Consider the following 16,098-nt stretch of genomic DNA (forward strand, 5'->3'; position numbering starts at 1 on the left):
GGAAGGAAGGAAGGAAGGAAGGAAGGAAGGAAGGAAGGAAGGAAGGAAGGAAGGAAGGAAGGAAGTCCTTCATAGATATTTATCTGAGGGACAAGAACATAGAGACTCTGTCTAGAATTTGTCAGGGCAGACAATAAATCCTGGCAGATTTTAAAGTCAAAGCACGCATGCATGCACGTGACCTGTTTATACATTTCTAAGACAGAGTCTTACCATGTAGACTAGGATGGCTTCTAGCTTATGATCCTCCTGCCTCAACTTCCTCAATGCTGTAGGGGGTTTGTGCTATCGCGGCTAACCCTAAAGTCTTCAAAGTATCTCTGCAAGGAGACTTGTCCTTTCATTAGCTCCAGACAGGCCTCAGCCCAACCTGAAAGCCTCTTTACTGTCATGGCTGAATACTTCCATGACAGATCCTCATTACAATGATCTGGGCAGACGAGCCCTCCCCGCTGTCTCACCTGCATGATGTCGATGGCCATCGCCTGCGTCTGGACCCCCTCCACATTGTTCATCAGCCAGTGCACCACCTCAGCACTGATGAAGCAGCAGGGTGCAAGGCCTTTCTGCTCAGAGAGCAGCTGGACTCCTGTCCTGAATTCCATGAGCAAGCAGGAAATACGTGCCCAGCGGCAATAAGGAAAAAGAAAAGATGAGACGTAAGGGCTCTCCACAAGAGCATGTACTGTCTGAAAGGAGGATTCTCCATAGAACTCCTAGGCTGAGGGAAATCTCCATGATCTGTCAGGCATTATACTAGGTACTTCATGTAAGAATTTAATCATTTCATTAATCATGTGTGTAAAAACTCATGGTAAGGACTGGCAAAATGCTCAGTACATAAAGGTGCCTGCCACCAAACCTGACAACTTAAGTTCAATTTCTGGTAGCCACATCTGGAAGGAAAGGATCAACTCCTGCAAGCTGTCCTCTGACTTTCATATATACTGTGGCATACAGCTCCTCACAAATCAGTACATAACATGTAACTTTAAAAAAAATTTCATTTTACACCTTTAATCCCAGCACTGGGGAGGCAGACACAGGCAGATCTCTGTGAGTTCGAGGGCAGTCTGGTCTACAGAGTGATCTCCAGGACAGCCAGGGCTGTTTCACAGAGTAAACCCTGTCTTGAAAAACAAAAACAAAAACAAAAACCAACCAAACAAAATTTCATTGTATAACCAAGGTAGCAGAGGCTCAGGGAGGTCAGGTGACTTGTCCAAATCTCACAGATGGTAAGTGGCAGAGTAAGGTGTAATCTACCCACCCACACCATCATGGCAACCCTTCCCTCAGGTACCTTCTGCCCTTGCTTCATAAATGTGCTTAGTCACTTACGAGGGATGCTTCATGGCTTCCAGAATCTCCACCAGGGTAGAGGATGATGTCAGAGAGCTTGCTGCGTGCTGTTGAGAGCTGTGACACAGAATGTAACAAAGCAACAAGAGTGGGTTTTGGTTTCAATGCTGTGGGCTGTGGTGAACAAGTGTTCTTCCTCTACATGAAACTAGCCCACATTACCTCTGCTTCTTCTGGAGTCAGATACCAGGACAGTATTGAAACTGAAGACAGTCAGGGAAAATTCTGGATTGTTGTGTCCAGAGGCTAGTTCACAATGCATTCCTATTTCCAAGTATGTATACACATTTTAAAAAGGCAAAAGTGATCTAAACATAGCACCCTTTTAAAAAAAAGCATCTCCCTCTCAATCACATTTCTCTTACATTTTTATTCTTTTATTTATATTCTTGCCTGTGGAAGTCAGAGGAAGGCTCTGGATCCCCTGAAACTGAGTTACAGGCAGCCCTGGGCCACCTATCTGGGTACTGGGACTCAGCTTATGTCCTCTGAAGAGCATGGCAGCTCCTAATCAGAGATACATCTTTACCTCCATTAATATTGCTTCCTAGAAGACTTAGGCTGCTCTGATTTTGCCTGCAGCCTCTCACATGTTACTTAGCCTAGGCCAATCAAAGAGTTGCAGCATGATAATTTATTTAAGAACTTATAGGAAAGAACCTAAGAATTATCACTAATCAGCTGTAGGACCCCTGGATTTTCTTGATTTTTATTTCTTTACCTGAAAACAGGGACAGTGTTGTTCATGTCTTTCAGGATAGTGTGGGGCTACCGTATGTAAAACAAGGCACAAGACTGATATACGTGGTGCCTAAAATGTAGTCAACACTGAAGCGAGTCAGATTAGCTAACCGAACTAGTGAAGGTACAAGAGTTGGGAAGCACTGGAATCCAGATTTCATTCAAGCGAGTCACATTCCCAAAGTCCTGCTCTTTGCACCACCTGCTGCCCAAGTTCTGCCTTGATGGTGACAGTGCTTAAAACATGCTTAAGCCAGCTGTGGTGGCGCCTGCCTATAATCCCAGCACTCCAGAGGTTGGGCTGGGAGAATCATGAGTTTGAGATCAACTTAGGCTAAGTGGGAAGATCTATTATATGAATGGGGGTAAAGAGGTAAGAGATTAATATTCAGCAGCTGAATGGCCCCACCAACCTAACTAGTTAGTTATGGGTCTCAATCAGAAACTCCTCAAACTCCTCCCTTTCTTCTCTTCCTCAGTCTTCTGGATGCTTATTGGGAGGCAGGGGGTTCAGCAGCATTTCAGATTATCAGGCCCTGTGTTAATCCCCAGCATGACAATAAAAACCTAAAACCAAAATCTCAGGGTTAGAAAAAGCCTTCAAAAGCCTTTGAAGAGAATTTCCTTCAAATCCTGCATCTGAGTTCAAGTGTCTAGTCAAGAGAAGGCCTTCCATTTGCGAACACCTTCAAAGGCAGGGAACTCAGCTTCTCCCAATGCAGCTGAATCCATTGCTACTAAGTTCCTACCATGACAAGGAGTGTACACAGTATCACTTTCGGTCAGGGGTCCTGCTTTTTGCAGGTCTTCTCACCTCTAGCCTGCACTCCAGGCCTTCTTTTCTTCCCAAAAGCACACAAAAGCCTCCCTCTCTACCCTCCTGAGCAGCGAGGAAGCACACGGCTATACTGTCCTCACGCACACTGAGGACCACTCCAATCTCCTTCATGGCCAGGACTAAAGGCAGCCGGTAGAGAGGTAGAGCAGGAAAGCCAGGACTGAGCAAGCATCACCTCTCCTACCCAGAATGAACACTCAATGGTGGATGCAGTGGAGGCAGAAGCAGTCCAGAGCTTACGGCATAAGGAAAATCAGAGATTGCTGACAGGGACCAACTTGTGGGTATCTATCCAAGAGCACTGGCTGCTCTCAGGGAAAGCGGTGTAAAAGTCAAGTTTCTCAGATCATATAGCTAAATCTGCTCAGTCAGTACAGAGAGGCACGAAGAACAGAGTAAGTAGACCTGCCATCCACAGCCAAGAAAGAAAGAACGTTTCTCAAACTGACAATGGCATCAAAACCTAGGGCCATAAATATGTACAATTACCCTGTGGGTGGGTGTCTTTTTTTTGTTTTTTTTTTTTCATTTTTTTCCCTTGAGACAAGTCTCATACACCCCATGTTGACCTCAAATGCACTATGTAGCCAGGAATGATCTTGAACTGCCCCTCCTGCTTTTGTTTGACAAGTGCAGGAATTATAGCTACGTGACACCATGCCTAACTTAAGAAAACACAGGGGCTAGAACTCAGAGCTTCATGCGTGCTAGGAAAGCACTCTACAAATGAGGTGTATTCCCAAGACCCTGACTGAAAAAAAACAAAACAAAACAAAACTGTGGGGTGGAGGAGGATCTCAAGACACAATTTCTCTGTATAGCCCAAGCTATCCTGAAACTCACTCTGTAGATTAGGCTGGCCTTTGAACTCAGAGATCCACAAACCTCTGCCTTCTAAATCCTGAAACTAAAGGTGTGCACTACATGCCTAGATCCTGATTAAAAATTTAAAAAATACTCTTACCTTTAAAAAAAAAATCACAAAATCACTCTGTGTGTGTGTGTAGAGTTTGAGGTCAGCCTGGTCTACATAGTGAGTGACTTCTAGGACAGCCAGAGCTACAAAATAAACAGACCCTGACTTATAAAAAAAAAAAAAAAAGCCAGGATATTTACTAAGCAGATAAGGGACAGGAGGAGAAAGGCTTCGTTCACCGTGTGTGGACTCCCCGGTGTTAGTGCATTTCCTTGCTGATTGCAAGCCATCCTGTGCAAAGCGCCATGCTTTGGGCACCATCATGACTAGGACTGACATCGTGTCTGACACTTTCTGTGTCGCTGAGAGAACAATGATCTCCCGCCTTGACACTTGGCTGTAAAGACTGACCCCTTCAGAGTCCCACATATTATCTGTGGAAGCTAGAACATGACCCAGAGCTCTGGACTGGCAACCTCTGTGCTCTTGGTTGAACTTGCCCCAACCAACAGTACCATCAGTTTGTCGTTCTGAAGCTCACCTGCAGTCAGAGTTTGCAGAGGGAAAGGCCTGTTCTCCTATGTTCTGGGAGTTCCCAAGGGTCTGGTTGCTACCTCTATCCAGGGACTGGCATGTGCTGACGCCTGAACTGGCACCGTCTGATATCAGAGCAGCTGTTTGGTCCACAGATGCCTGCAAAAGGGTAAAAAATTAGCAGATAGATCTAAAATTAATCAAAAGTAACAGTAAATAAACTATCCCGGTTTATTAAGTCAACAGACATTAGACAGATATTCACTCACATACATTAAAGCTATTTACACATGTGGGTTGTTCCCCTCCTCCCATTCTCAGTCCCCACTGGTCCCTGTTGGGAAAGTCAAAGGAGTCTAGGGACCAAACCCAGTCCTGGTGCATTGCCTTGTCAGAGAAACTAAGGATTTACACCCTCTAAACCAAGGCAGACAGAGGCCAGGCCATCACAATAATCCTAAAATCAAAGCAACCACTTCAGTACCAGATTCAAACCAAAAAACTGGCAGACACCAAAGGAAATTCCCCATAAAAGGAACACAGAAGGCTAGGCAAAGCAGTACACCCCTTTAATCCCAGCATTTGTTGGCAGGCGGATCTCTGAGTATGAGGCCAGCCTGATCTACACAGAGTTCTAGGTCAGCTAGAGCTACACAATGAGACCCTATCTCAAAACAAAGAAAAGTCAAAGCACAGAAGTCACAGAAGTCAAAATCACCCCCAAGAAGACTGAGAGGAGGGTTGGTGTCCTAGGAGGGACCTTCCATCCACGATGACTCAGCCTTCCCACCCCTTTCCTGGATCTGTCAGTGGTGCATTCAGCTTTCTGACAGCCCAGGTTCAAACCTCAGAGGCATCTATAAGTTCTCTCCTCTAGCTTCATCCTGAGAGAGGCCTAGTCCTCTGTCTTCCTCTTGGGAAATTCCATGCACTAGGCCAGGTTCCCCCTCCATCTGAGAAGGCTGGACAGATCCTAACTGGCACTACAAAAGCATCCCTTTTCCTGAAAACCACCTATGAGCCACGCCCATTTGCATCTTCCTAAAAATCAGTTCCAACCTTGCTAACCTGCTACTCTGAAATCTTGAACATCTCTGCACTATCACGCTGTGAACTCTACAGAACATATAGCTGACTTGTGATCTCAACACAACACCAACTGTTCACCAAGTCTACCCTTCCAATCAAATAACCTTATCTGTATAGCACTGTGAGCTCTGTTGTCCTGTGGCTCCTTATCTCACTGGCTAGAACCCCATCTCAGTGGGTGTTCCACCTTAAAATGCTGATCCCTCACAGTTTCCTGGTTAGTCCCACCCCAGCCCCCAAGTGGCAGATTTCACTGAGCCTGCTGAGGAGGCTGCTCAGGAAAGTAGTCTACCTGCCTCATTTCCTTTAAGGGTCCTAACGTGCAGGCCACACTCACCTAAAATCCCTGCTGCAGACAGATGTTTATAAAGAATGGCTACACCTTTCAGAGTACTTCTAAAAAAGAATAAAAGCCTTAACTGACAGTTCTTAATACATCCTTCAGACAGAGCCTTGTATTATCAGATATCTTGTTAGATGATGTAAATATTACTGTTTCTAAAACAGCTTGTCATCTCAGTACTATTGCCACTTGGGATCAAGCGAGTCTTTGTCATAGGGTGGCCTGTGCGCTGTAGGATGCTGAGCAGCAGCCCCACTCCCACATTAGATGCCAGTAATACTTGCCATAGATGTGTCAAAAATACTTCTAGATATTACCAGCTATCCCAGGAGATTAAAAAAAATGCTCTGGCTCCAAAAGAACCACTGTGCTTTCTTGCAAGCAAGGCTCAATGACTTAAAAAGCAAAGCAAAACAAAACAAGAAAAAGTCAACTATGTAGGCTTCCATGGGTGACATAAATGCCCAGAGGAAGTACCACAGGAGGCAGCCTGTAATAACCACTCACCACCTGTGCACAACCATGAAGGCTTAGGACAGGTACCACACTCTAACACTAAAGCAGAACAAGCTAAATAAGTAAGGGAGACCGGGCCCAGCACTGAACACCCAAGAGTAGCTCACGGGGCCTGCTTCCTAGGTCCTTTTCATGGGGCTGATTGGGGAGCAGAGGTGTGGCTAAGCAGTCATCACTAAATCTTCCATATAATAAGCACATAGGGTTTTGTGAGCTGGTGCAGGACAATTGTCTATATTCTGTCAATTATGTTTTAAATAAATGCTGATTGGCCAGTAATCAGGCAGGAAGTATAGGTGGGACAACCAGACAGGAAGTAGAGGCGGGTCAATGAAAACAGGAGATTTCTGGGAAGGAGGAAGTCCGTTCCTCCTGAGTCCTGTCTCAACCACAGAAGGAACTACCACAGAAGTGACTACCCTGCTGAAAAAGGTACCAAGCCATGTGGCTAACATAGACAAGAATAATGGGTTAATATAAGTTATAAGAGCTAATAAGAAGCCTGAGCTAATCGGCCAATCAGTTTATGATTAAGGTAGACCTCTGAGTGATTTCTTTGGGGAAAAACAGCTGTGGGACCTGGTGGGAGGATAGAAACCCCAGACAACAGTGAGCGACATCTCTGTTGTCACTACTACTCAGCCCTTCACAAGAATACTGAAGCAGCCATATGTGAACAAAAAAACCAACCAACCTTAGAAAACAAAAAGTGCTGGGCACGGTGATGAACACATGTAATTCCATCACTCAGGAAGCAGACACAGGAGATCAATTGATCAGTACCATCCTCTGCTACATGGTAAGCAAGCTCTAGGCCAGACTGGGTATGCTATGTCAGACCATGTCTTAAGAAAAAAAAAAGAGGGCAGGGTAGGAGGAGGCTCTTTCCCAATAAAACTTTACTTAAAAAGCAAATGGTGGTCCAGATTCCTGCTCTGTATTACACAGTCTATCTTTCGTGGATGCACATTTTGCTCAGAGTGTAATACCAAAAAAAGTTGTTTTCCTGAAAACTTTGTCATTTTTGTCTGACTACTCCGAGTCTTAGAAAGATGGTTCCCATATTCTTCGGCTACTGGAGGCTTAGAGTTGAATTTAGTACAACGTTCTAGCTGCTTTACAAGGTCTTACCCTATAATGCTTTTTCTTTTCTTGAATTTCCCTCATCCAGGCACATTTTTATGTGGGGAGGGAGGAAGCACTAATTGGACTTGATAGGTTATTTTAAAAAAGGACTTTGCCATGAAAGTTACAAGGGGGATGAAGAGGGAAGGGGAGAATGAATGGCTGTGACCTAAATATACTATATTCATATATGAAATTACCAACGAGTGATAAATACACATTAACTTCATATAATTCAGCTTCAATACTAATAGTTACTCTTTGGTGCCAAGTCACCAATACCCCCGGAAATAAAATCCCATGGATGGCCGGAAGGTGGTGGCACACACTTTTAATTCCAGCACTTGGGAGGCAGAGGCAGGTGGATCTCTTGAGTTTGAAGCCAGCCTGGTCTACAGAGTGTGTTTCAGCCCAGCCTGGGCGACAAAGAGAAACCATGTCTCAAAAAACCAAAACCAAAACCAAAACCAAAACCAAACCAAACAAATCCCGTGATGATCATAGTATTTGCATACCTTTGCAAATCATCCTGCACGAGTCACATGTCAACCTTCTGATATTTCAATATAGCACTGTCGCCCTCAAAGCCACACTCTAGACTCACACAGCACAGTTTAAACAAAACACAGAATTTTAAAAATTAAAAATCTCCTAATGCTTCAGGTTTCTGACTTTGTGTCGGATGGAACTCATCCACAGCTGTCCTACAGCATAGGCAGCCACGGGCTGCAGGCTGGACACACGTGCATGAGTTTAAATCATCTCTAATGACGGAGAGTACCTAATACAGAGAACAGCTGTGACAGCGGCTGCTGCACTACACCACTTAGAGGTCTGTACGTGTTCAGAATAGACATAATTTTTTCTCCCAGTATTTTTTTAAAAATATTTTATTATTTATTATATATACAATAGTCTGGTCTATCTGTGTGTATGCAGAAGGCCAGAAGAGGGCACCAGACCTTATTACAGATGGTTGTGAGCCACCATGTGGGTGCTGGGAATCGAACTCGTGACCTTAACCTCTGAGCCATCTCTCCAGCCCTCTCCCAGTATTCTTTTTTTTTTTTTTTTTTGGTTTTTCGAGACAGGGTTTCTCTGTGGCTTTGGAGCCTGTCCTGGAACTAGCTTTGTAGACCAGGCTGGTCTCGAACTCACAGAGATCCGCCTGCCTCTGCCTCCCAAGTGCTGGGATTAAAGGCGTGCGCCACCATCGCCCGGCTTCTCCCAGTATTCTTGATCCATAGTTGATTGATTGTGGGTGGATGTAGAGGGTCAATTATACAAATTCTAATAATGGCTGATGCTGACCGTATACTGACCCCCTGCCCAGCACCATGCTGCTTATTTACATATGCCAATTACATATGCAAGATTAGAAGTATGCTCATTTCTAAGCATATAGGTATTTTCCTTCTATAATTTCTTTAACTTTATTTCATGTGTATTGGTGTGCGGGTGTCAGATGCCCTGGAACTAGAGTTACGGACAGTTGTGAGCTGCCATGTGCTCTGGAAGAGCAGCCACTGCTCTTACACTGAGTCATCTAGCCAGCCCACATATAGGTATTTTCTATTGTTTTAATGACTGGCAAAAAACTTGCTTGCACTATTATCAAAAATGTGTTCATTATGATTTTTCCCTTATAATTTGTTGAAAACATTTGTTATTTCTAACATTCAAATAGCTAATAAAACAACATTTTAAATTACTATTAAAATAAGTTACTATTTCCTCTTACAATGAAGAACTAGGTTCTAAAGCATAATTAGTTCTAAGCACAGTCAGTTCCAAACACCTCCTCAGCATTGAAGCCAAGATTTGAAAGCAGGTCTCATGCCGGGCGGTGGTGGTGCACGCCTTTAATCCCAGCACTCGGGAGGCAGAGGGGCGGATCTCTGTGAGTTCGAGACCAGTCTGGTCTACAAAAGCTAGTTCCAGGACAGGCTCCAAGCTACAGAGAAACTCTGTCTCGAAAAACAAGCCAAACCAACCAAACAAACAAACAAAAAAGGCATGCAATTTAATTGTGTGTATATACAGGAAGATCCCTTAGTGCCTCTGGTAAGATATGAATTTTTAAAAAATATGTAATTTATTTTATTTTATATTCACTGGTGTATGTGTGAGGGTGTTGGATCCCCTGAAACTGGAGTTACAGGCAGGTGTGAGCTGTCATGTGGGTGCTGGGAATGGAAACTGGGTCCCCTGGAAGAACAGCCAGTGCTCTTAACCTCTGAATCTTTCCAGACCAAGAGTTGAATTTTTAACTTACATATCTTTTTTGTTGTTGCTTGTTTTTTGAGACAGGGTCTCTCTCTATAGTTCTGGCTGCTCTAGAACTCACTCTATAGACCAGGCTATCTCAAACTCAGAGGAGATCCACCTGCTTCTGCCTCAAATGTAAGCCGCCACGCATGGCTTACTTTATATCTATCTTTACAACACCAGGAGAGACATTCATTCCTATGCACTCTCTATGGAATTGTCCTCTATTTACTATTTCTAGGTGTAGAACTTGTCCACCTTTGTTTTATAGGTAAATTTCACCACACAAAATAGACCTATTCAACTCTGTTGACTTTTCTTATATTAAATTCTAAGTCTAATTCTAAGACTCATCAATGAAGAGTCTCCTTAGTCCAAAGTAAAAGACTTTGGGACTGGAGAGATGGCGGCTCAGTGGTTAGGAGCACTTGCTGTCCTTCCTAAGGATGTGGGTTGTATTCCTATCATCCTCATGTAGTCCACAACTGTCTGTAACTCCAGTTCTGCGAGATCCAGAGCATTCTGGCCTCCAAGGCCACTGGGCACACATGTGGTACACAGCATACACACAGGCAAAACAACATCCACAGACATAAAATAAAATTAAAAGTTAAAAAATATATATATTATGGACTGGAGATTTGGCTCAGTGGTTAAGAGCACTAGTTGCTCTTACAGAGCCCAAGTTCAAATACCAGCATTCACACAGTGGTTTACAACCATCTGCAATTCCAGTTCCAGGGGACCCAATGCCCTCTTACAGGCATTCATGTGGTGCACAGATACACACTCAGTCAAAACACTCAATACACATAACTCAATACACATAAAAGTCAATACATATAAAATAATAAAATTTAAAAAATTAAAGAAAAAAGAAAGTAATCTGACTAAAGAAATCAGCCGAGTCTGTTTTAATTCAAAGTACAGTATACCTACTACACTCGGATGAGAAATGCTTGGTTGATGATGAGATGAGAGAGCTCAGGTCCCGACAGGAACCGCGCATGGCTATTTGAGTCACAGGTAAGGGCTGTAGACAGGTATGGCAATGTCCATTCTTGGAAAACCAAGATTTCAAAGAGGCAAAGTGGGAGCTCGGGGAGCTGCTTTTCTGACTTCCACTAAATAAGGACTCTTTAACTCCTCCCACCTCACAAGTCCCCTCCTCTTAGCCAGACCCACTCTATATAACCCTGGTTCATCAGATCTCCGAAGCTAGTTCTCTACAGCTGGTCAATTTCATAGTCCTTAGAAGCCTCCATAAACACCAGGGAGCCCTATCTGCCTCCAAAGACCAGTCAAAACAGTAATTACTAATGCTAATTACAGAGCGGGTTTTGAGTCAAGCCTTGAGGGTCATGAATGTAAATCCCAGTTCTACTCTGTACTCTAGAAAGCAACTTCTCTATTCTTTATTTCTCCACGTACAGAACTGAATAAAGCTTTTACTTAACTGACAGGCTATGCTACAAGGTGCAATGAGGTAATGTGATAAGTAAAGAATTGTAAGGCCTGGAAGGCCCTCAGTGACCTCACCCAAACCTTTCATCTGACAAATAACTGGAGCCCAAAAGCTAAGGGAGCTGCCCAGGGCCACACACCATTAGCCTCGACATAGGCTCAGGCCTATTTATAGAAGCTGGTTGGTTTTTTTCCCTACCACTTCCAGTCATGCTTTTTTAAAAAAAGATTTATTTATTTATTATATATATACAGTGTTCCGTCTGCATGCATGCCTGCATGCCAGAAGAGGACGCCAGATCACTTTACAGATGGTTATGAGCCACCATGTGGTTGCAGGGAATTGAACTCAGGACCTCTGGAAGAGCTCTTAACCTCTGGGCCATCTCTCCAGGCCCCCTGCCATACTGTTATAAACTTATCTTGGCTTTACAAGGAGGAGAAAAATAAGAGTTCAATCCTTAAATATACACATTTCAAGATGCTTGTAAAATTTAAAAGGACAGACGCTGCAATGTAGTGATAATGAGATTTGTGGCAACCAGGTGAACCACACAAGCAGCAATGAAAACTGGTTCAGCATTGGTGTGTTAGGCTGCCCTCTTACACGAATCTCTCCCATTCCCCTTTGCTGCTCTGAACACCAAGGTACCTAAAGCCAAATTCAATTTCAGCTGTCCCTCAGATCCAGATTCAGTCCAATTTCATCTGCCTAGAGGTAAACAGAAGGCCAGTTTGTGCCAACGGGATGGGCATGCACAGGCTGGAGTTTGGACTAACCTGAGGGTAGAAGGCAGATGATGCCGTGCGTGGGCTGCGAACAAACTCCATAAAGAAGGCCCCGTCCTGAAGTCAGAGGAGGAGGAAGCAGCAGCAGCAGCAGCAGCAGCAGCAGCAGCAGGTGTAAGGTAGCCAAGAAATGGATTGTGTATGAGAATAGGAGAAGGGGATCAAAAATAAGCAAATAATAAATGAAAACAAGGAGGCAAGGAGAAAACCAGGACATGAGGGAATGGGGTGGGGATGGAATAGGGAGCCCAGAAAGACAATCTCCAAATGCAAAGCACGAGCAAGAAATCACACTTCAATTCGCAGAACACCATCTATGTGGGCAAAAAGTACAGCCAAGCTCCTTGTGTGTACCTATGGCTTGGGTGCTTTTAACTTCCTTCAGACCTACGGCAAGGAAGAGGGAATGGCCCCAGAGTAGTGTTGGGAACAGCACGGTAAAAGCAGCAGTGAAATCTTGTCCTTCAGTCTGTCTGGGAACAAACAGCCCTCTGAGAGAGAGACACTGAAGCCTAAGATTTCTTCTGCCTGATAGTTATTAAATGTGGCAGCAAAGAATCAAGGAGAAGTCTTGCTTAATCTTCTGTGAACATGGGAGTGTAGAGGCAGCAGTATCTGTTCCTCTACTGTTTGTGTAACAAAATCAGGAAACAAAGACATTTATAAAGTCAGGCACATTAGCACCAATGCAGTGGGCTTCCTGAAGAACACCCTGCTCACATTTATAAAGTCAGGCACTAGCACTAATGCAGTGGGCTTCCTGAAGAACACCCTGCTCTACTTGTGGCTATGTATTTGTGGCTGCCCATGTACTTGAAGCAAAGATAACAAAGAGGACATTTCGAAGAGCTTGTGATCCTTCAGAGCCTTTTCATTCTGCCATACATGATTATCGCTGCAATGCAGGAGTGGCAACAGCTCAATCAAGGTATCTGCTCTCCTTCAGTTCTAAAAGTAAAACAGTGAGATATCTGGATGTTCACTGTATCGCCATTGCCAGCATCTTCCAGGAGCCACCGCAAACTCATGCAGCACACCCTAGAAGGGCATGACTGAAGATGCAGACGCATCACACCCTCCGTAAGAGGCACTGCCTCCAGACATGCCAGCTGACATCTCATAGCAGTTTTGCTTCCCACTCCCTAAACCATGGAGTTCACAGCCAGCACCATAGCTTTCAGAAGTCAGAGGAGTACAGGGTGCACCCGAACAGCAACTAGTGTGTGGTCTCTAGGGTATTTCAACTTCCTATAATTTTTCTGCTTGTCCATCTTGCCTTTGGCACCATCCCTAATGCTGAGAAATGACAATGTAGAAAGGTCAGGAAAGGGCTGGGTGGCGTTAGCCCATCCCAGACCATTACTGCTGAGGCACTGATGATACTGAGAGAGCTATGCCACAGAACCAAGACCAAGTTCTTGTTGTTGTTTGGCCAACAGAACTTCTATTTTGTACACAGACTCCCTTTGGGACCCACAGCTCTCCCCTTGGGCAGGAGTCAGCAAACTACAGCTTGTAAAGTAAGTAATCTGGCCATTCCCCTGATCTGCACAGGCTATGAGCAAATAATGGCTTTTTATTTTAAATGGATATAGAAGAACTTAGGAAGGACCCTTATTTTTCCCATGAAGCCTGAACTCCACACACAGGGTTGTTGATCTCTGGTTCACAGTCTCCAAGCTGTTTACAGCTTTGGTTGATACTTTTCTCATATTTTAATCCCTAGAGCATAATCCTAGTGATTTATACCAAGGTAATTAATCATACCTGTAGTCAAATAACTGCCACAAGGAAATCCATGAGCATCATTTACAACTTCATGATATAGATTAAATTCTATAGTACTGGTAAGAAATTTTCCTTCCAAGACAGTTGTTTTTATGTCACCCTGGCTGTCCTGGAACTCGCTCTGTAGAGTATCTAACACACAGAGATCTGCCTGTCTCTCTCCTCAGTGCTGGGATTAAAGGTGTGTCCTATAACATTCAGCTAAAATTTATCTTGAAAATGAGAAACCATTTACATTTTAAATAAACTTTCTGTGTGAATGTAGTATTGGAATCAAACCCAAGGCCTTAAGTATGTAAACTAAACTCTACTTCTGAGCCAGACTTCTAGCCTATAGCTACTTTAAATACATTTTAGGGATTGAGAGTTTAGTGCAGTTGTTCTAGAGTACCTACCTGCCTACCATGTTTAAGGCCTTGGTTGAATTCCTAAAACTTAAAACAGAAAAAAAAAAAAAACCCACAAAATCCCATGTAGTAATATTTCATTTGCATTTTAATAAATAAAGCTTGCCTGGAGATCAGAGAAAATAGCCACAGTGGTGACACAAACCTTTAATCCCAGCAGCCACAGTGACAGACACCTTTAATCCCAGCACTAGAGAGGACTATAAAACGAGAGAAGACAGCTCTCAGACACAGTCTCATTCTGAGACTCCTGGAGGCAGGATCACCATTTTGGACTGAGGCAGAGGTTTAAGAGTCAGTGGTTGGCTTTTTTGCTTTTCTAATCTTCAGGCTGAACCTCAATCTCTGTCTCTGGATTTTTATTAATCCTGCTACAAACCTAAACATAACTTTTAAAACATGACATGGGAAACCTTTATAATATGAGTAAAATTAATAAATACAGCAGTTAGATTTGCTTGCATTTTTTTCTTTCCCAATATTTCTCAGGAGTCTTAAAGAAAAAAAAAGTAGGAATTCCATTATCAAAAAAGAACAGGCTTGTGTGGGAGCTGCTTCAGGAATTTCCAATTCCCCTCTAGTAGAGTGACGGTGGCCCTGAAGGGAAACTAGATGGCAAATTCCACAGCTTGAGTGAGATCTCAGGCCTGGAGCAATAGCACTCTGTATGGCTGTTCCCAGGCTGCACCTGAGCAGAAATCCACGTATCACTACCATCAACAGGGAGATTCCTCGACGAGGGATAAGAGAACCTTAAGATAGTTTGTGGTAGAATTTCTCTACAGTTTCAGCACAATTGATTCTGCATTCGTGGCGATAGATCATGCTTTCATTTGGGCTCCTGGGACTACACAGCAACAGTCCCCGACTGGTGAGCCACTTTTACCTTTCGTGGGCTGTCCACATAGGTGGGAGTCATAGCAACACTGCTGCTCTCAGCTGCCTGAGTGGAACTTTTTCCATGCGCAGTTGCCTGCTGCTCTCCTAGGCACCTGAAGGAAAGAAAACACATGACTGCAGCTTGCTGGAAGATCTCTAGGGAAGGACCAAGTTAGTCTACATGAAGACAGCACAGCTGTTTCCACCTGTGAAATACGCTTCTGCCTTGCTTTTCCTTCAGGCCCTACATAGCACCCTTAATACCATTAAATTGTCCTAAACAGCCATTTGTCCCCCACAGTATTTCAGAAAACACCCTAGGGCTGGTGAGATGGCTCATTGGGTAAGGGTGCTTGCCACCAAACCTACCAGCCTGAGTTTGATCACTAATGCACACGGTGGAAGAAAAGAACTCACTTGTGTAAGTTGTCCTCTGACCTCCCCACACACTGTGCCATCCACACAAACTAACATGGTGAAAATAAAAAGCATTCCCAGAAGCAGGGTGCAGTGTCAAACATCTTTAATTCCAGGTGGCACTCCATGAGTCTGAGGACAGCCTGGTCTACACAGAGTTCCAGGACAGGCAGAGCTGCATATTAGAGAACTTGTCTCAAAAACAACAAAAAATAAAAAACAAGCAGTCCAAGAAAGACAAAATATTATGTTTCCACTCATACACAGACCCTAGATTTTAAAACACATGCACACACACATCTATATATACACGGCACAGAAGCAGAGAGAACACAACGAAGGAGGAGGGGGGAAGGCAGGGAGTGGAGAGACAGGCAAGGGATAATGACACATATATTACTATTTCATAATAAAACCCATGTCTCCCTCCCTCCTCCCTCCCTCCCTCCCTCCCCCCCCCTCTCTCTCCCCATCCACTCTTCAGAGAGGGTAGGGCCTCTCACATGCAGAGTCAACTAAGCCTGGCATGTCGAGTTGAGGCAGGACTAAGTCTTTCCCCACTACATCAAGGCTGAGCAAGATATCCCACCACAGGGAATGGGCTCCAAAAACCCAGTTCATG

The 16,098-nt window shown here is 44.0% G+C and overlaps 1 protein-coding gene across 1 annotated transcript in view; it reads right to left on the bottom strand.

The window, feature by feature from the left end:
* Positions 1–16,098, bottom strand: part of Depdc5 (DEP domain containing 5) — a 124,797-nt gene that overhangs the window by 21,762 nt on the left and 86,937 nt on the right. The window contains exons 31-35 of the mRNA XM_013353345.2: positions 15,067–15,172; positions 11,977–12,042; positions 4,399–4,550; positions 1,342–1,419; positions 462–594 (exon numbers count right to left, since the gene is read on the bottom strand). Of these exons, the coding sequence (XP_013208799.1) occupies positions 462–594; positions 1,342–1,419; positions 4,399–4,550; positions 11,977–12,042; positions 15,067–15,172 (535 nt within the window). The remainder of the gene's footprint in view (positions 1–461; positions 595–1,341; positions 1,420–4,398; positions 4,551–11,976; positions 12,043–15,066; positions 15,173–16,098) is intronic.

The sequence above is a fragment of the Microtus ochrogaster genome, unplaced genomic scaffold (assembly GCF_000317375.1).
Source record: "Microtus ochrogaster isolate Prairie Vole_2 unplaced genomic scaffold, MicOch1.0 UNK6, whole genome shotgun sequence".
In the NCBI taxonomy this organism is placed as follows: Eukaryota; Metazoa; Chordata; class Mammalia; order Rodentia; family Cricetidae; genus Microtus; species Microtus ochrogaster.